Source organism: Oncorhynchus gorbuscha, linkage group LG05, assembly GCF_021184085.1.
Source record: "Oncorhynchus gorbuscha isolate QuinsamMale2020 ecotype Even-year linkage group LG05, OgorEven_v1.0, whole genome shotgun sequence".
Taxonomy (NCBI): domain Eukaryota; kingdom Metazoa; phylum Chordata; class Actinopteri; order Salmoniformes; family Salmonidae; genus Oncorhynchus; species Oncorhynchus gorbuscha.
Genome location: NC_060177.1, coordinates 91,992,380 through 92,010,351, shown reverse-complemented (window position 1 = coordinate 92,010,351; position 17,972 = coordinate 91,992,380). Strand labels below are relative to the sequence as shown.

The 17,972-nt window shown below is 44.6% G+C and overlaps 1 protein-coding gene across 1 annotated transcript in view; it reads left to right on the top strand.

Moving 5' to 3' along the window:
- Nucleotides 1-17,661, top strand: part of LOC124034965 (phosphatidate cytidylyltransferase 1-like) — a 33,073-nt gene extending 15,412 nt beyond the window's left edge. Inside the window, exons 6-13 of the mRNA XM_046348356.1 lie at nt 1,551-1,609; nt 3,965-4,047; nt 6,471-6,558; nt 8,007-8,075; nt 8,194-8,346; nt 9,027-9,146; nt 9,677-9,780; nt 16,627-17,661. Of these exons, the coding sequence (XP_046204312.1) occupies nt 1,551-1,609; nt 3,965-4,047; nt 6,471-6,558; nt 8,007-8,075; nt 8,194-8,346; nt 9,027-9,146; nt 9,677-9,780; nt 16,627-16,753 (803 nt within the window). The 3' untranslated portion in view covers nt 16,754-17,661. The remainder of the gene's footprint in view (nt 1-1,550; nt 1,610-3,964; nt 4,048-6,470; nt 6,559-8,006; nt 8,076-8,193; nt 8,347-9,026; nt 9,147-9,676; nt 9,781-16,626) is intronic.
- The last annotated feature ends 311 nt before the right edge of the window (nt 17,662-17,972 follow it).

The window sequence follows — 17,972 nt, the reverse complement described above, 5'->3', positions numbered from 1 at the left end:
TTCATCAAAGCAGAAAATATTTTTCCTTATGGTCTGAGTCCTTTTAGGTGCCTTTTGGCAAACTCCAAGTGGCTTGTGACTTTTACTGAGGAGTGGCTTCCGTCTGACCACTCTACCATAAAGGCCTGATTGGTGGAGTGCTGCAGAGATGGGAGAACCTTACAAAAGGACAACCATCTCCACAGAGGAACCTTGGAGCTCTGTCAGATTGACCATCTGGTTCTTGGTCACCCCCCTCACCAATGCCCTTCTCCTCCCCTGGTTGCTCAGTTTGGCCAGGCGGCCAGCTTCAGGAAGAGTCTTGGTGGTTCCAAACTTCTTCCATTTAAGAATGATGGAGGCCACTGTGTTCTTAGGGACCTTCAATGCTGCAGACATTTTTTGGTACCCTTCCCCAGATCTGTGCCTCGATACAATCCTGTCTCGGTGCGCTACGGACAATTCCTTCAACCTAAATTTGCAAAAAAAATCTAAACCTGTTTTCACTCTGTCATTATGGGGGATTGTGATGTCATAATGGGGGATTGTGATGTCATTATGGGGGATTGTGATGTCATTATGGGAGACTGTGTGTAGATTGTTGAGAAACATTTGATTTAATCCATTTTAGTATAAGGCCGTAACGTAACAAAATGTGGAAAAGATCAAAGGGGCCTGAATACTTAACACACTGTACGTCTATGCCATTTAGCAGGACCTTTTCCATCAAAAGTGACTAACAGTCATGTGTGTATATATTTTCCATATAGGAAACCCTCTAACATTTAACATAGAGAATAACGGCGTCTTCGTAACGGCGTCTTCGTAGCCATTTTATCATGTTTCTGGTGTATCAGAAAATCGACAAAACCCTCTACACCAATCAGAATCGAGTATTCAGCTAATGCAACATGTTATCTATATAGCCACAGTACAACAGATATGTATAGACATAAGTGTTATATATATATATACACACACACACACACACACACACACACACACACACACACACACACACACACACACACACACACACACACACACACACACACACACACACACACACACACACACACACACACACACACAGTGGGGCAAAAAAGTATTTAGTCAGCCACCAATTGTGCAAGTTCTCCTACTTAAAAAGATGAGAGACGCCTGTAATTTTCATCATAGGTACACCTCAACTATGACAGACAAAATGAGAAAAAAAATCCAGAAATCACATTGTAAGATTTTTTTAATGAATTTATTTGCAAATTATGGTGGAAAATAAGTATTTGGTCACCTACAAACAAGCAAGATTTCTGGCTCTCACAGACCTGTAACTTATTCTTTAAGAGGCTCCTCTGTCCTCCACTCGTTACTTGTATTAATGAACATTTTAATCGATGCCTTCAGCACAAATTATATAGTTCTATTATCCTGGATTCACGTCGGGTTCTGTCTTGACAACTCAGTGTGACAATGGTCATACGGCTCGGCACCATATGGATGTGATGATGATGATGATGCCCCGCCCCACCTTGTACAGAGAAACTGATCGCATGTTATTTGATTTTTCACAGGTTTCTGCATGTTTGTTCTGAGTCTAGTGAAGAAACATTACCGTCTGCAGTTTTATATGGTGTGTATGAGCCAAGTAACCCTGGATACCACTGACTAACCACCACCATACTGCACACTGCATACCATCCACTATACTGTATACCACACTGCATACCATCCACTATACTGTATACCACACTGCATACCATACTGTATACCACACTGCATACCATCCACCACACTGCATACCATCCACTATACTGTATACCACACTGCATACCATACTGTATACCACACTGCATACATACTGTATACCACACTGCATACCATCCAACACACTGCATACCATCCAACACACTGCATACCATCCAACCACCATACATCCAACACATACCATCCACCATACTGAATACCATCCACTGTACTTCACACTGCATACCATCCACCATACTGCATACCATCCACCACACTGAATACCATCCACCACACTGCATACCATCCACCATACTGCATACCATCCACCACACTGTATACCACACTGCATACCATCCAACACACTGCATACCATCCACCACACTGTATACCACACTGCATACCATCCAACACACTGCATACCATCCACCATACTGCATACCATCCACCACACTGAATACCATCCACCATACTGTATACCACACTGCATACCATCCACCACACTGCATACCATCCACCACACTGCATACCATCCACCATACTGCATACCATCCACCACACTGCATACCATCCACCATACTGCATACCATCCACCACACTGTATACCACACTGTATACCACACTGCATACCATCCACCACACTGTATACCACACTGCATACCATCCACCACACTGCATACCATCCACCACACTGCATACCATCCACCACACTGCATACCATCCACCACACTGCATACCATCCACCACACTGCATACCATCCACCACACTGCATACCATCCACCACACTGCATACCATCCACCACACTGCATACCATCCACCATACTGCATACCATCCACCACACTGCATACCATCCACCACACTGCATACCATCCACCGTACTGCACACTGCATACCATCCACCACACTGAATACCATCCACTGTACTGCACACTGCATACCATCCACCACACTGAATACCATCCACCGTACTGCACACTGCATACCATCCACCACACTGAATACTATCCACCGTACTGCACACTGCATACCATCCACCACACTGCATACCATCCACCACACTGCATATCATCCACCATACTGCACACTGCATACCATCCACCACACTGCATACCATCCACCACACTGAATACCATCCACTGTACTGCACACTGCATACCATCCACCACACTGAATACCATCCACTGTACTGCACACTGCATACCATCCACCACACTGAATACCATCCACCGTACTGCACACTGCATACCATCCACCATACTGCATACCATCCACTGTACTGCACACTGCATACCATCCACCATACTGCATACCATCCACCACACTGCATACCATCCACCACACTGCATACCATCCACCACACTGCATACCATCCACCGTACTGCACACTGCATACCATCCACCACACTGCATACCATCCACCGTACTGCATAGCCTGGGCACCAGAGCGGTTTGTGCTAACATTCCACTTCCTTGTATATATGGTATGGAGTGGCATGATGGCACAAACAGAATGGTAACCAGGCTAGCCTACTCCCAGGCTACGACACAAATGGCACACTATTCCCAATGTAGTGCACTTTGTTTTGTTTTTTGTTATGGTTTATTAAAAACTAGTTGACTACATAGGGAGTAGGAATGTTGTTTGAAACGCAGCCAGTAGAACCAGCTGTACCCTTCTAGGTCTGGCCCAAGAGAACATTCTAGATTACAGCCAGTAGAACCAGCTGTACTCTTCTAGGTCTGGCCCAAGAGAACATTCTAGATTACAGCATAGCTTGTTTTTCTCCCCTCACACACACACACACACACACACACACACACACACACACACACACACACACACACACACACACACACACACACACACACACACACACACACACACACACACACACACACACACACACACACCTCCACAAATATGTTGTATTTTAATGTCTCCATCCATCACCTGTGTCTTTTTAACGTAAAGGATCAGCTATGTGTTATTGACTGTACGTCTCACACACACACACACACATTGCTAGCCTGCTTTGTAAAAGGCATCTTCATCCGCCTAGCATTGTGTCATTGATGTGGTAGATGTCAGTAGTGAACTGACTATACTTCTCTCTGTGCTCAATCCATATTCCCCACCACTAACGTGTGTGTGTGTGTGTGTGTGTGTGTGTGTGTGTGTGTGTGTGTGTGTGTGTGTGTGTGTGTGTGTGTGTGTGTGTGTGGTGGTTTGCCCCTCCAGTTTGCGTGGACCCATGTAACCCTCCTGATCGTGGTTACACAGTCTCACCTAGTCATTCAGAACCTGTTTGAAGGAATGATCTGGTAAGAAACACACACCACACACACACACACATTCACACAGGGCTCTACAGTGCGACCCTTTTGCTCACAAAATATTTTGCTGTGCGACCTGACATTTTTATTTAGGAGCCCCAGTGCACCAGATTCTAGCTTTATTACGCCAAATATTTGTCATTGTGCACCTACATTTTCCAACTTAGGTCACATGCTCCTTGTAAAAAAGGTTAGCGTAGAGCCTTGACAAAGCATCAGTGTCTCTGGTCACAAAGAAATGTCACGCCCAGACAGACCAGGGCCAGTATCCACACAGAACCCTTGTGCCCAGACAGACCAGGGCCCGTATCCACACAGAAACGTTGCGCCCAGACAGACCAGGGCCTGTATCCACACAGAAACGTTGCGCCCAGACAGACCAGGGCCCGTATCCACACAGAAACATTGCACCCAGACAGACCAGGGCCCGTATCCACAAAGAAACGTCGCGCCCAGACAGACCAGGGCCCGTATCCACAAAGAAACGTTGCGCCCAGACAGACCAGGGCCCGTATCCACAAAGAAACGTCGCGCCCAGACAGACCAGGGCCCGTATCCACAAGGAAATGTCGCGCCCAGACAGACCCGGGCCCGTATCCACACAGAAACCTTGTGCCCAGACAGACCAGGGCCCGTATCCACACAGAAACATCGCGCCCAGACAGACCAGGGCCCGTATCCACAAAGAAACGTCGCGCCCAGACAGACCAGGGCCCGTATCCACACAGAAACCTTGTACCCAGACAGACCAGGGCCCGTATCCACAAAGAAACCTCGTGCCCAGACAGACCCGAGCCCGTATCCACACAGAAACGTCTCGCCCAGACAGACCCGGGCCCGTATCCACAAGGAAATGTCTCGCCCAGACAGACCCGGGCCCGTATCCACACAGAAATGTCGTGCCCAGACAGACCAGGGCCCGTATCCACACAGAAACGTCTCAGAAAAGGTCCTAAGAATCCTGCTTTAATCCTAAAAAACTCTCAGCCCAGAGTAGGTTATAGTGTGACTTTAAAACACTACCCGCACTAACTCTAATCCAGGAGTAAAATCAACTCATTAAGTTTATCTCAACTGGTAGAGCGGTAGCCTACCAGGTATGGTGCTGTAGCCTACCAGGTATGGTGCTGTAGCCTACCAGGTATGGTGCTGTAGCCTACCAGGTATGGTGTGGTAGACTACCAGGTATGGTGCGGTAGAGCGGTAGACTACCAGGTATGGTGCGGTAGAGCGGTAGACTACCAGGTATGGTGCGGTAGAGCGGTAGACTACCAGGTATGGTGCGGTAGAGCGGTAGCCTACCAGGTATGGTGCGGTAGCCTACCAGGTATGGTGCGGTAGACTACCAGGTATGGTGCGGTAGAGCGGTAGCCTACCAGGTATGGAGCGGTAGACTACCAGGTATGGTGCGGTAGAGCGGTAGCCTACCAGGTATGGAGCGGTAGACTACCAGGTATGGTGCGGTAGAGCGGTAGACTACCAGGTATGGTGCGGTAGCCTACCAGGTATAGAGCGGTAGCCTACCATGTATGGAGCGGTAGACTACCAGGTATGGTGCGGTAGAGCGGTAGACTACCAGGTATGGTGCGGTAGAGCGGTAGACTACCAGGTATGGTGCGGTAGACTACCAGGTATGGTGCGGTAGAGCGGTAGCCTACCAGGTATGGAGCGGTAGACTACCAGGTATGGTGCGGTAGAGCGGTAGACTACCAGGTATGGTGCGGTAGCCTACCAGGTATAGAGCGGTAGCCTACCATGTATGGAGCGGTAGACTACCAGGTATGGTGCGGTAGAGCGGTAGACTACCAGGTATGGAGCGGTAGACTACCAGGTATGGTGCGGTAGAGCGGTAGACTACCAGGTATGGTGCGGTAGAGCGGTAGACTACCAGGTATAGAGCGGTAGCCTACCAGGTATGGAGCGGTAGACTACCAGGTATGGTGCGGTAGAGCGGTAGACTACCAGGTATGGTGCGGTAGAGCGGTAGCCTACCAGGTATAGAGCGGTAGCCTACCAGGTATGGAGCGGTAGAGCGGTAGACTACCAGGTATGGTGCGGTAGAGCGGTAGCCTACCAGGTATGGAGCGGTAGACTACCAGGTATGGTGCGGTAGAGCGGTAGACTACCAGGTATGGAGCGGTAGACTACCAGGTATGGTGCGGTAGAGCGGTAGCCTACCAGGTATGGAGCGGTAGACTACCAGGTATGGTGCGGTAGAGCGGTAGCCTACCAGGTATGGAGCGGTAGACTACCAGGTATGGTGCGGTAGAGCGGTAGCCTACCAGGTATGGAGCGGTAGCCTACCAGGTATGTTACGGTATATTGAATCTGTATGTAAGCGGTGTCTATAACCGGTAAACAGTTTTTTTCAAATCTTTGACAATGTTTACATCTTGAATGTTGTTTTCCAGGTTCATCGTCCCCATCTCCATAGTGATATGCAATGACATCATGGCCTACCTGTTTGGTTTCTTCTTTGGCAGAACGCCACTCATTAAGGTACACTTATATTATATATATATATATATTGTAAACTGGGTGGTTTGAGCACTGAATGCTGATTGGCTGATAGCTGTTAGTATATCAGATCGTATACCACGGGTATGACAGAGCATTTCCTTGTACTGCTGTAATTGGGTTGGTAACCAGTTTATAATAGCAATAAGGCATCTGGGGACTTTGTGGTATTATATGGCCAATATACCACGGCTGATGGCTGTATCCCGGGACTCCGTGTTGCGTCGTGCCAAGAGCAGCCCTTAGCCGTGGTATATTGGCCATATAATACCACAAAGCCCCGAGATTCCCTATTGCTATAATATATGACGTGTTTGTACCAGGGTTACTTTGGGCCCAATTCCACCCTAATCCCAGTCCATCCACGAAGAGAAGAGGAGCTCCTAGAACCAAGAAGAAGAATACTTTGTTGGACATTCTTGCAATGAGTCTTTTCTTGCTTAAACCCAATCCCTCCACCCACACACACACACACACACACACATACACACATACACATGCACGCACAAACACACACACACACACACACACACACACACACACACACACACACACACACACACACACACACACACACACACACACACACACACACACACACACACACTGAGAAACAGACAGAGATTCTCAGTATGGCTGTAGGACAGATAGATGACCTTCATCTTTCCCAGTGAAGATGAGTCACATGTGGCTTGGGGTTAGGGTTGGCACACTGAGGTAAGGCCAGGACAGGCTGGATACTGTTATCCCCTGTGTGAAACGCTATGTTATCCCCTGTGAGAAACGATATGTCATCCCCTGTGTGAAACGCTATGTCATCCCCTGTGTGAAACGCTATGTCATCCCCTGTGTGAAACGCTATGTCATCCCCTGTGTGAAACGCTATGTCATCCCCTGTGAGAAACGCTATGTCATCCCCTGTGTGAAACGCTATGTCATCCCCTGTGTGAAACGCTATGTCATCCCCTGTGTAAAACGCTATGTCATCCCCTGTGTGAAACGCTATGTCATCCCGTGTGTGAAACGCTATGTCATCCCGTGTGAAACGCTATGTCATCCCGTGTGAAACGCTATGTCATCCCCTGTGTGAAACGCTATGTCATCCCCTGTGTGAAACGCTGTGTCATCCCCTGTGTGAAACGCTGTGTCATCCCCTGTGTGGAACGCTATGTCATCCCCTGTGTGAAACGCTATGTCATCCCCTGTGTGAAACGCTATGTCATCCCCTGTGTGAAACGCTGTGTCATCCCCTGTGTGAAATGCTGTTATTGTATCTGTCTCCACTCAACTCTGAATTTAGTTTGTATACTCCCAGTTCAGGAAGTGGAATTGCAATGAAAAATATATATTTTTCATGAATTTTAAAATACATAGAGAGAAATAATTGGGCCGTTCCAAATGAAATGTATATATTTTTAATTTTGTTACAGCTGTCTCCTAAGAAGACGTGGGAGGGGTTTATAGGAGGCTTCTTCGGGACCCTGGTCTGTGGCTTCGTAGTGAGTACTATAGCGCAGTAAAGTTACGATGATAGTGGTCGTACGTTTTTACATTTGGAGCACGGAAATAAAGTGCCCATCCTCATTGAGGATCGATCCTCTGCTGTGTTTCTCCTAGCTGGCCTACCTGCTTGCTCAGTTCCAGTACTTTGTATGTCCTGTGGAGTACAACAGCGAGACCAACCGTTTCACCGCGGACTGTGAACCCTCTGACATCTTTGTGATGCAACAGTACACATTTCCTTTCGCTGTCCAGAACATCCTCACATGGGTAAGGAAATTCCTGAAACCTTCCTAAGAAATCCCCAGTTGAAGAATTCAAAATATGGTTTCATGTGCTCCTAGATGGCTTAGACATTAATAGGCAGACTGGTCTGTTACTGGTATAGTGAGGATGCGAGGGAGAGAGTCTGTTACTGGTCTGGTGAGGATGGGAGACCGAGAGAGTCTGTTACTGGTCTGGTGAGGATGGTAGACCGAGAGAGTCTGTTGTCGTGTGTTCTAGACAGGCAGACTGGTCTGTTACTGGTCTAGTGAGGATGTGAGAGAGAAAGAGAGAGAGAGTCTGTTACTGGTCTGGTGAGGATGGGAGACCGAGAGAGAGTCTGTTGAGGATAGGAGACCGAGAGAGTCTGTTGTCGTGTGTTCTAGACAGGCAGACTGGTCTGTTACTGGTCTGGTGAGGATGGGAGACCGAGAGAGAGAGAGTCTGTTACTGGTCTGGTGAGGATGTGAGAGAGAAAGAGAGAGAGAGTATGTTACTGGTCTGGTGAGGATGGGAGACGGGGAGAGAGAGAGTTGTCGTGTGTTCTAGACATGGTCAATACTGAGTTGTATTTACTACGTTGTTCAGAACATTCACTAATTAGCTGATGCCCAATACATACTGGTACTTGTTTTAGTGAGTCCAATCGGAAACCCTAAACAACGTGTGTGTGTCCGTCTCTACAGAAAACGGTGAACCTGTACCCATATCAGATCCACAGTGTGGTGCTCTCCACCTTCGCCTCTCTGATTGGTCCCTTTGGAGGATTCTTTGCCAGCGGCTTCAAGCGAGCGTTCCAGATCAAAGTGAGAGAACACACACAGGCTGGCGTAAGGTGATCTCCATGGATACCTTAAAGACACAATCTGTGATTTCTCTGTAATAATTTATCTATCTCTCGCTCTCGCTCGCTCTCAGGACCTTCTCTGTAATAACTTACAGTGGGACAAAAAATTATTTAGTCAGGTGAGAGGCCTGTAATTTTCATATAGGTACACTTCAACTATGACAGACAAAATTAGAAAAAAAAACAGAAAATCACATTGTAGGATTTTTTATGAATTTATTTGCAAATTATGGTGGAAAATAACTATTTGGTCACCTACAAACAACCAAGTTTTCTGGCTCTCACAGACCTGTAACTTCTTCTTTAAGAGGCTCCTCTGTCCTTCACTTGTTACCTGTATTAATGGCACCTGTTTGAATTTGTTATCAGTATAAAAGATACTTGTCCACAACCTCAAACAGTCACACTACAAACTCCACTAAAAACGTATCTATCTCTCGCTCGCTCTCAGGTCCTTCTCTGTAATAACTTCTCTCTCTCTCCTGTCAGGACTTTGCAGACACCATCCCTGGTCACGGGGGCATCATGGATCGCTTTGACTGTCAGTATCTGATGGCTACCTTCACTCACGTTTACATAGCCAGCTTCATCAGGTAAGCTTCGTCACTTTAACCTAGCCAGCTTCATCAGGTAAGGGTCGTCACATTCACCTAGCCAGCTTCATCAGGTAAGGGTCGTCACATTCACCTAGCCAGCTTCATCAGGTAAGGGTCGTCACTATCACCTAGCCAGCATCATCAGGTAAGGGTCGTCACATTCCCTCGCAGCTTATAATGCAAGTCGTGGTGATATAGGCTCTGCTCCTTCAGGGTAGATCACTGCTAAAGCATAGCATGAATATAAAATATCTTACAGACGGTGACCCATACCAATCCACCAAACTGTTTGGATACAGTTGAAGTCAGAAGTTTACACCTTTGCCTAATACATTTAAACTCCGTTTTTCACATTTCCTGACATTTAATCCTAGTACAAATTCCCTGTCTTTGGTCATTTAGGATCACCACTTTATTTTAAGAATGTGAAATGTCAGAATAATAGTAGAGAGAGTGATTTATTTCAGCTTTTAATTCTTTCATCACATTCCCAGTGGGGCAGAAGTTTACATACACTCAATTAGTATTTAGTAGCATTGCCTTTAAATTGTTTAACTTGGGTCAAATGTTTTGGGTAGCCTTCCACAAGCTTCCTACAATAAGTTGAGTGAATTTTGGCCCATTCCTCCTGACAGAGCTGGTGTAATGGAGTCAGGTTTGTAGGCCTCCTTGCTCGCACACGCTTTTTCAGTTCTGACCACAAATTTTCTATGGGATTGAGGTCAGGGCTTTGTGATGGCCACTCCAATACCTTGACTTTGTTGTCCTTAAGACATTTTGCCACAACTTTGGAAGTATGATTGGGGTCATTGTCCATTTGGAAGACCCATTTGCGACCAAGCTTTAACTTCCTGACTGATGTCTTGAGATGTTGCTTCAATATATCCACATAATCTTCCTCCCTCATGATGCCATCTATTTTGCGAAGTGCACCAGTCCCTACTGCAGCAAAGCACCCCCACAACATGATGCTGCCACCCCCGTGCTTCCCGGTTGGGATGGTGTTCTTCAGCTTGCAAGCTTCCCCCTTTTTCCTCCAAACATAACGATGGTCATTATGGCCAAACAGTTCTATTTTTGTTTCATCAGACCAGATGATATTTCTCCAAAAAGTATGATCTTTGTCCCCATGTGCAAACTGTAGTCTGGCTATTTTATGGCGGTTTTGGAGCAGTGGCTTCTTCCTTGCTGAGTGGCCTTTCAGGTTATGTCGATATTGGACTCGTTTAACTGTGGATATAGATACTTTTGTACCCGTTTCCTCCAGCATCTTCACAAGGTCCTTTTCTGTTGTTCTGGGATTGATTTGCACTTTTCTCACCAAAGTACGTTCATTTCTAGGAGACAGAACGCGTCTCCTTCCTGAGTGGTATGACAGCTGCGTGGTCCCATGGTGTTTATACTTGCGTACTGTCTGTACAGATGAACATGGTACCTTCAGGTGTTTGGAAATTGCTCATTTACATTACATTTAAGTCATTTAGCAGACGCTCTTATCCAGAGCGACTTACAAATTGGTGCATTCACCTTATGACATGCTCCCAAGGATGAACCAGACTTGTGGAGGTCTACAATTTTTTTCCTGATGTCTTGGCTGATTTCTTTTGATTTTCCTGTGATGTCAAGCAAAGAGGCACTGAGTTTGAAGGTAGGCCTTGAAATACATCCACGGGTACACCTACAAATGACTCAAAGTATGTCATTTAGCCTCTAAAGCCATGACATAATTTTCTGGAATTTTCCAAGCTGTTTAAAGGCACAGTCAATTTAGTGTATGTACACTTCTGACCCACTGGAATTGTGATAGTGAATTATAAGTTAAATAATCTGTCTGTAAACAATTGTTGGAAAAAAATACTTGTCATGCACAAAGTAGATGTCCTTACTGACTTGCCAAAACTATAGTTTGTTAACAAGAAATTTGTGGAGTGGTTGAAAAATGAGTTTTAATGACTCCATCCTCAGTGTATGTAAACTTCCGACTTCAACTGTAGTTACACAGCAGCACAGAGAGAAACATCTAAACTCAGCAAAAAAGAAACGTCCTCTCACTGTCAACTGCGTTTATTTTCAGCAAACTTAACATGTGTAAATATTTGTATGAACATAACAAGATTCAACAACTGAGAACAAGTTCCACAGACGTGACAAACAGAAATTGAATAATGTGTCCCTAAACAAAGGGGGGTTGGGGGGTCAAAATCAAAAGTAACAGTCAGTATCTGGTGTGGCCACCAGCTGCATTAAGTACTGCAGTGCATCTCCTCTTCATGGACTGCACCAGATTTGCTAGTTCTTGTTGGGAGATGTTACCCCACTCTTCCACCAAGGCACCTGCAAGTTCCTGGACATTTCTGAGGGGAATGGTCCAAGCCCTCACCCTCCGATCCAACAGGTCCCAGACGTACTCAATAGGATTGAGAACCGGGCTCTTCGCTGGCCATGGCAGAACACTGACATTCCTGTCTTGTCAGTCCGATGATGCTGTGACACACCGCCTCAGACCATGATGGACCCTCCACCTCCAAATCGATCCCGCTCCAGAGTACAGACCTCGGTGTTATGCTCATTCCTTCGACGATAAATGCGAATCCTGCCTTACAACAGGCCTACAAGCCCTCAGTCCAGCCTCTCTCAGCCTATTGCGGACAGTCTGAGCACTGATTGAGGGATTGTGGGTTCCTGGTGTAACTCGGGCAGTTGTTGTTACCATTCTGTGCCTGTCCCGCAGGTGTACCGATCCAGTGCAGGTGTTGTTACCATCCTGTACCTGTCCCGCAGGTGTACTGATCCAGTGCAGGTGTTGTTACCATCCTGTACCTGTCCCGCAGGTGTACCGATCCTGTGCAGGTGTTGTTACCACCTGTACCTGTCCCGCAGGTGTACCGATCCAGTGCAGTTGTTGTTACCATCCTGTACCTGTCCCGCAGGTGTACCGATCCAGTGCAGTTGTTGTTACCATCCTGTGCCTGTCCCGCAGGTGTACCGATCCTGTGCAGGTGTTGTTACCATCCTGTACCTGTCCCGCAGGTGTACCGATCCTGTGCAGGTGTTGTTACACGTGGCAAGGGATGTTTCTTTTTTTTTGCTGAGTTTAGTTACACAGCAGCATAGAGAAACATCTAGTTAAAATGCAGAACACGAAGCCATATTAGCAGTAGCATTAATGCAGAACACAAAGCCAGTTTATAGTAGCAGTAGCATTAATGCAGAACACAAAGCCAGTTTATAGTAGCAGTAGCATTAATGCAGAACACAAAGCCAGTTTATAGTAGCAGTAGCATCAATGCAGAACACAAAGCCAGTTTATAGTAGCAGTAGCATCAATGCAGAACACAAAGCCAGTTTATAGTAGAAGTTGCATCAATGCAGAACACAAAGCCAGTTTATAGTAGCAGTAGCATCAATGCAGAACACGAAGCCAGTTCATAGTAACAGTAGCATCAATGCAGAACACGAAGCCAGTTTATAGTAGCAGTAGCATCAATGCAGAACACGAAGCCAGTTCATAGTAACAGTAGCATCAATGCAGAACACGAAGCCAGTTCATAGTAACAGTAGCATCAATGCAGAACACGAAGCCAGTTTATAGTAGCAGTAGCATCAATGCAGAACACGAAGCCAGTTTATAGTAGCAGTAGCATCAATGCAGAACACAAAGCCAGTTTATAGTAGCAGTAGCATCAATGCAGAACACAAAGCCAGTTTATAGTAGCAGCAAGCAGCAGTAGGATGAGTGAGCCAGTTTATAGTAGCAGCAAGAGTCAGTAGGATGAGTGAGCCAGTTTATAGTAGCAGCAAGCAGCAGTAGGATGAGTGAGCCAGTTTATAGTAGCAGCAAGCAGCAGTAGGATGAGTGAGCCAGTCAGCTGAAACAGACCAGCAGTAAGGTTGGTGTGATTGATACTAACCTCTAATTGATGCCATCTCAGCTGATGGCAAGCCTGAGGCGATGACTCTAATTGATGCCATCTCAGCTGATGGCAAGCCTGAGGCGAGGCCTCTAATTGATGCCATCTCAGCTGATGGCAAGCCTGAGGCGAGACCTCTAATTGATGCCATCTCAGCTGATGGCAAGCCTGAGGCGAGGCCTCTAATTGATGCCATCTCAGCTGATGGCAAGCCTGAGGCGAGGCCTCTAATTGATGCCATCTCAGCTGATGGCAAGCCTGAGTCGAGGCCTCTAATTGATGCCATCTCAGCTGATGGCAAGCCTGAGGCGAGGCCTCTAATTGATGCCATCTCAGCTAATGGCAAGCCTGAGGCGAGGCCTCTAATTGATACCATCTCAGCTGAATACAAGCCTGAGGCGAGACCTCTAATTGATGCCATCTCAGCTGATGGCAAGCCTGAGGCGAGGCCTCTAATTGATGCCATCTCAGCTGATGACAACCCTGAGGCGAGACCTCTAATTGATGCCATCTCAGCTGATGACAAGCCTGAGGCGAGACCTCTAATTGATGCCATCTCAGCTGATGACAAGCCTGAGGCGAGGCCTCTAATTGATGCCTTCTCAGCTAATGGCAAGCCTGAGGCGAGGCCTCTAATTGATGCCATCTCAGCTGAATACAAGCCTGAGGCGAGGCACTCTGGTTTCCCATCAGAACTGGCTCCAATTAATTTAGTTATTATTGTCTGACCCTGTCCTGTGGTTTGATAAGAGGTTATTGGTAGTTAGTTATTATGGCTGATCCTGTTATGTTATGTAGTGCTGAGCGATTACCAGAAGTGTCTCTGTTATTTTTCGTTTTTTAAACAACTAATTTATCGACATTTGTTCAATTATTTGAATTCCATTTTGGTCTGTTTTTTTCTGTGAACTCAATGTGCTGCATTTATTTTCTAGATCATGCCCTAACAATGTGATGTAGAGTAGGGAGTTGTAGTTTCCAACAGGCCAATGTTCTTCATAGTTTAACCACATTTTCTGTACTATTAACTACAATGACCATAATCCTTTGCACGCCTGCTACATAAGGAACAGAATAATGCACAATCAAGAGGGGATTACATAGAGAACAATTGCTTTGAGGTATCTCTACCTGAAAATACGTGATCTAAGTGATTTGATAGTTGGCATTCAGCAGTCATAAAAGTATACCTTATTTACTGTGAAGAACTACTAAAATAGTGATTTTTGTCAGACAGCAGCTCTATAGAGATGAGAGAATGACTTGGAATGAAATAATAAAGTAATCACATAAAACTAATGTAATATACTCCATAACATAACGGGGTGGTTGGGTAGACTAGTGGTTAGAGTGTAGAGGCGGCAGGTAGTCTAGTGGTTAGAGTGTAGAGGCGGCAGGTAGTCTAGTGGTTAGAGTGTAGAGGTGGCAGGGTAGACTAGTGGTTAGAGTGTAGAGGCGGTTGGGTAGACTAGTGGTTAGAGTGTAGAGGTGGCAGGGTAGACTAGTGGTTAGAGTGTAAAGGTGGCAGGGTAGACTAGTGGTTAGAGTGTAGAGGCGGCAGGGTAGACTAGTGGTTAGAGTGTAGAGGCGGTTGGGTAGACTAGTGGGTAGAGCGTTGGACTAGTAACCGGAAGGTTGCAAGTTCAAATCCCAGAGCTGACAAGGTCGTTCTGCCCCTGAACAGGCAGTTAACCCACTGTTCCTAGGCCGTCATTGTAAATAAGAATTTGTTCTTTAACTGACTTGCCTAGTTAAATAAATAAAAAATAACTGAAATATTGTATTAAAGTAATGTGATGGTTAATAAGCAGTAATGGGTCACTATACCACTATATTTATTCTGTGAATTCAATGTTGGCCAAAAATGATTGAAATATAAATTGTGATTCTTAAAAAAAAAAAACGAACTGAAACCAAACTGACTTCAAAGAGCATTAATGACATGTGACAACCCCAGAAAGGTGTTTATATTATAATATGTTATGTCTGTGTTCCAGAGGTCCTAGCAGCTGTTTATATTATAATATGTTATGTTAAGGTGTTTATATTATAATATGTTATGTTAAGGTGTTTATATTATAATATGTTATGTTAAGGTGTTTATATTATAATATGTTATGTTAAGGTGTTTATATTATAATATGTTATGTTAAGGTGTTTATATTATAATATGTTATGTTAAGGTGTTTATATTATAATATGTTATGTTAAGGTGTTTATATTATAATATGTTATGTTAAGGTGTTTATATTATAATATGTTATGTTAAGGTGTTTATATTATAATATGTTATGTCTGTGTTCCAGAGGTCCCAGCAGCTGTTTATATTATAATATGTTATGTTAAGGTGTTTATATTATAATATGTTATGTCTGTGTTCCAGAGGTCCCAACCCCAGCAGGTGTTTATATTATAATATGTCATGTTATGTCTGTGTTCCAGAGGTCCCAGCAGCTGTTTATATTATAATATGTTATTATATTATAATATGTTATGTTAAGGTGTTTATATTATAATATGTTATGTCTGTGTTCCAGAGGTCCCAACCCCAGCAGGTGTTTATATTATAATATGTCATGTTATGTCTGTGTTCCAGAGGTCCCAACCCCAGCAGGTGTTTATATTATAATATGTCATGTTATGTCTGTGTTCCAGAGGTCCCAGCAGCTGTTTATATTATAATATGTTATTATATTATAATATGTTATGTTATAATATTATAATATGTCATGTTATGTCTGTGTTCCAGAGGTCCCAGCAGCTGTTTATATTATAATATGTTATTATATTATAATATGTTATGTTATAATATTATAATATGTCATGTTATGTCTGTGTTCCAGGGGTCCCAGCAGCTGTTTATATTATAATATGTTATTATATTATAATATGTTATAATATTATAATATGTCATGTTATGTCTGTGTTCCAGGGGTCCCAACCCCAGCAAGGTGTTACAGCAGCTGTTGGTCCTGCAGCCAGAGCAGCAGCTCAGTATCTTCAACGCCATGAGAGACCGCCTGAGAGACAGGGGAATACTGCCCCCTGCTGCCATGTAGTACACACACACAGAGAGAGAGAGGGTGTGTGCGAGAGAAATTGTCTTTTGGCTGCTTGTGTGTTACTAGATTTACACATCTAGTTTTTCTGGATCTATGTCAAGTAAATGCGAGGGGGAAAAAAATGGCACAGCAGCCATTTTGAGACTGGGTGTAGATGAGCACACATGGCAATCATCTTCTTTTGGTGATTTCTACCTTCTTCCAGAAACTCTTCTGAACAGCGACTGTTTTGTTTTTATTGTTCTTTTAACCAGTCCTCATTACTGTGAACTAAGGTGTTGCTCCCAGCAACAAGAAGTTACCTTTTACAAATAACAACAATACTTTCGCGACTTTACATGTACCACTGGGACCTGCACCAACAAACTACAGTAAGCCAATGTAATGCTACCATGCTAACATTTTAAAGACTAAAGGCTGCGTTGCTCTGAAGAAACCAAATTGATCCTAGTTAAGAGCGCATATGGTTTGTTTCATACCGTACTGTAGGGGACAGTGACTGGCGGTCACCCTGTGGATGGATGGAGATTATTACAGTGATTTTATCCGAATTGAAGGAAGACACAGGGAAAATCTTACAGAACCTGGATAGCAGCTTATCCTAGGTTGGCGTTGGCTTGGAGCAACAGCAGGGTCTTATTCACTAGACACCAAACCGAAGAAAACGGACCGGAACAGGGAGGTACTGACCTGAATTTGTCCAATTAGAAACGTCTGTTTTTTTGTTGCATAATGTTTTGCTAAAGTGTGCACTAATGAACGGAATATGTTGAAGATACTAAACACACTTGCCTTGGGCATGGTGTTTATTTAATAGTAGTATGTATCTGTCTATATCAGAGATGATGGTCTTCACGTCAACATGACGTATACAACAATAATACGATCTAAAACGTTTAAGCATGTTCCTAAATCCTGTCGTTCATTACAACTGAAATAAGCTGTTTTTCTTCTGAAGTAGTTTTAGTTTCTAGATTGACCTACTGTTCACCTCACGTTATAATAATACACACTACCATTCAAAAGTCTTTCTTTATATGTACTGTTTTCTACATTGTAGAATAATAGTGAAGACATCAAAACTATGAAAATAACACAGTAATCCAAAATGTGTTAAACAAATCTAAATATAATTTATATTTGAGATTCTTCAAAGTAGCCACCCAGTGCCTTGATGACAGCTTTGCACACTATTGGCATTCTCTCAACCAGCTTC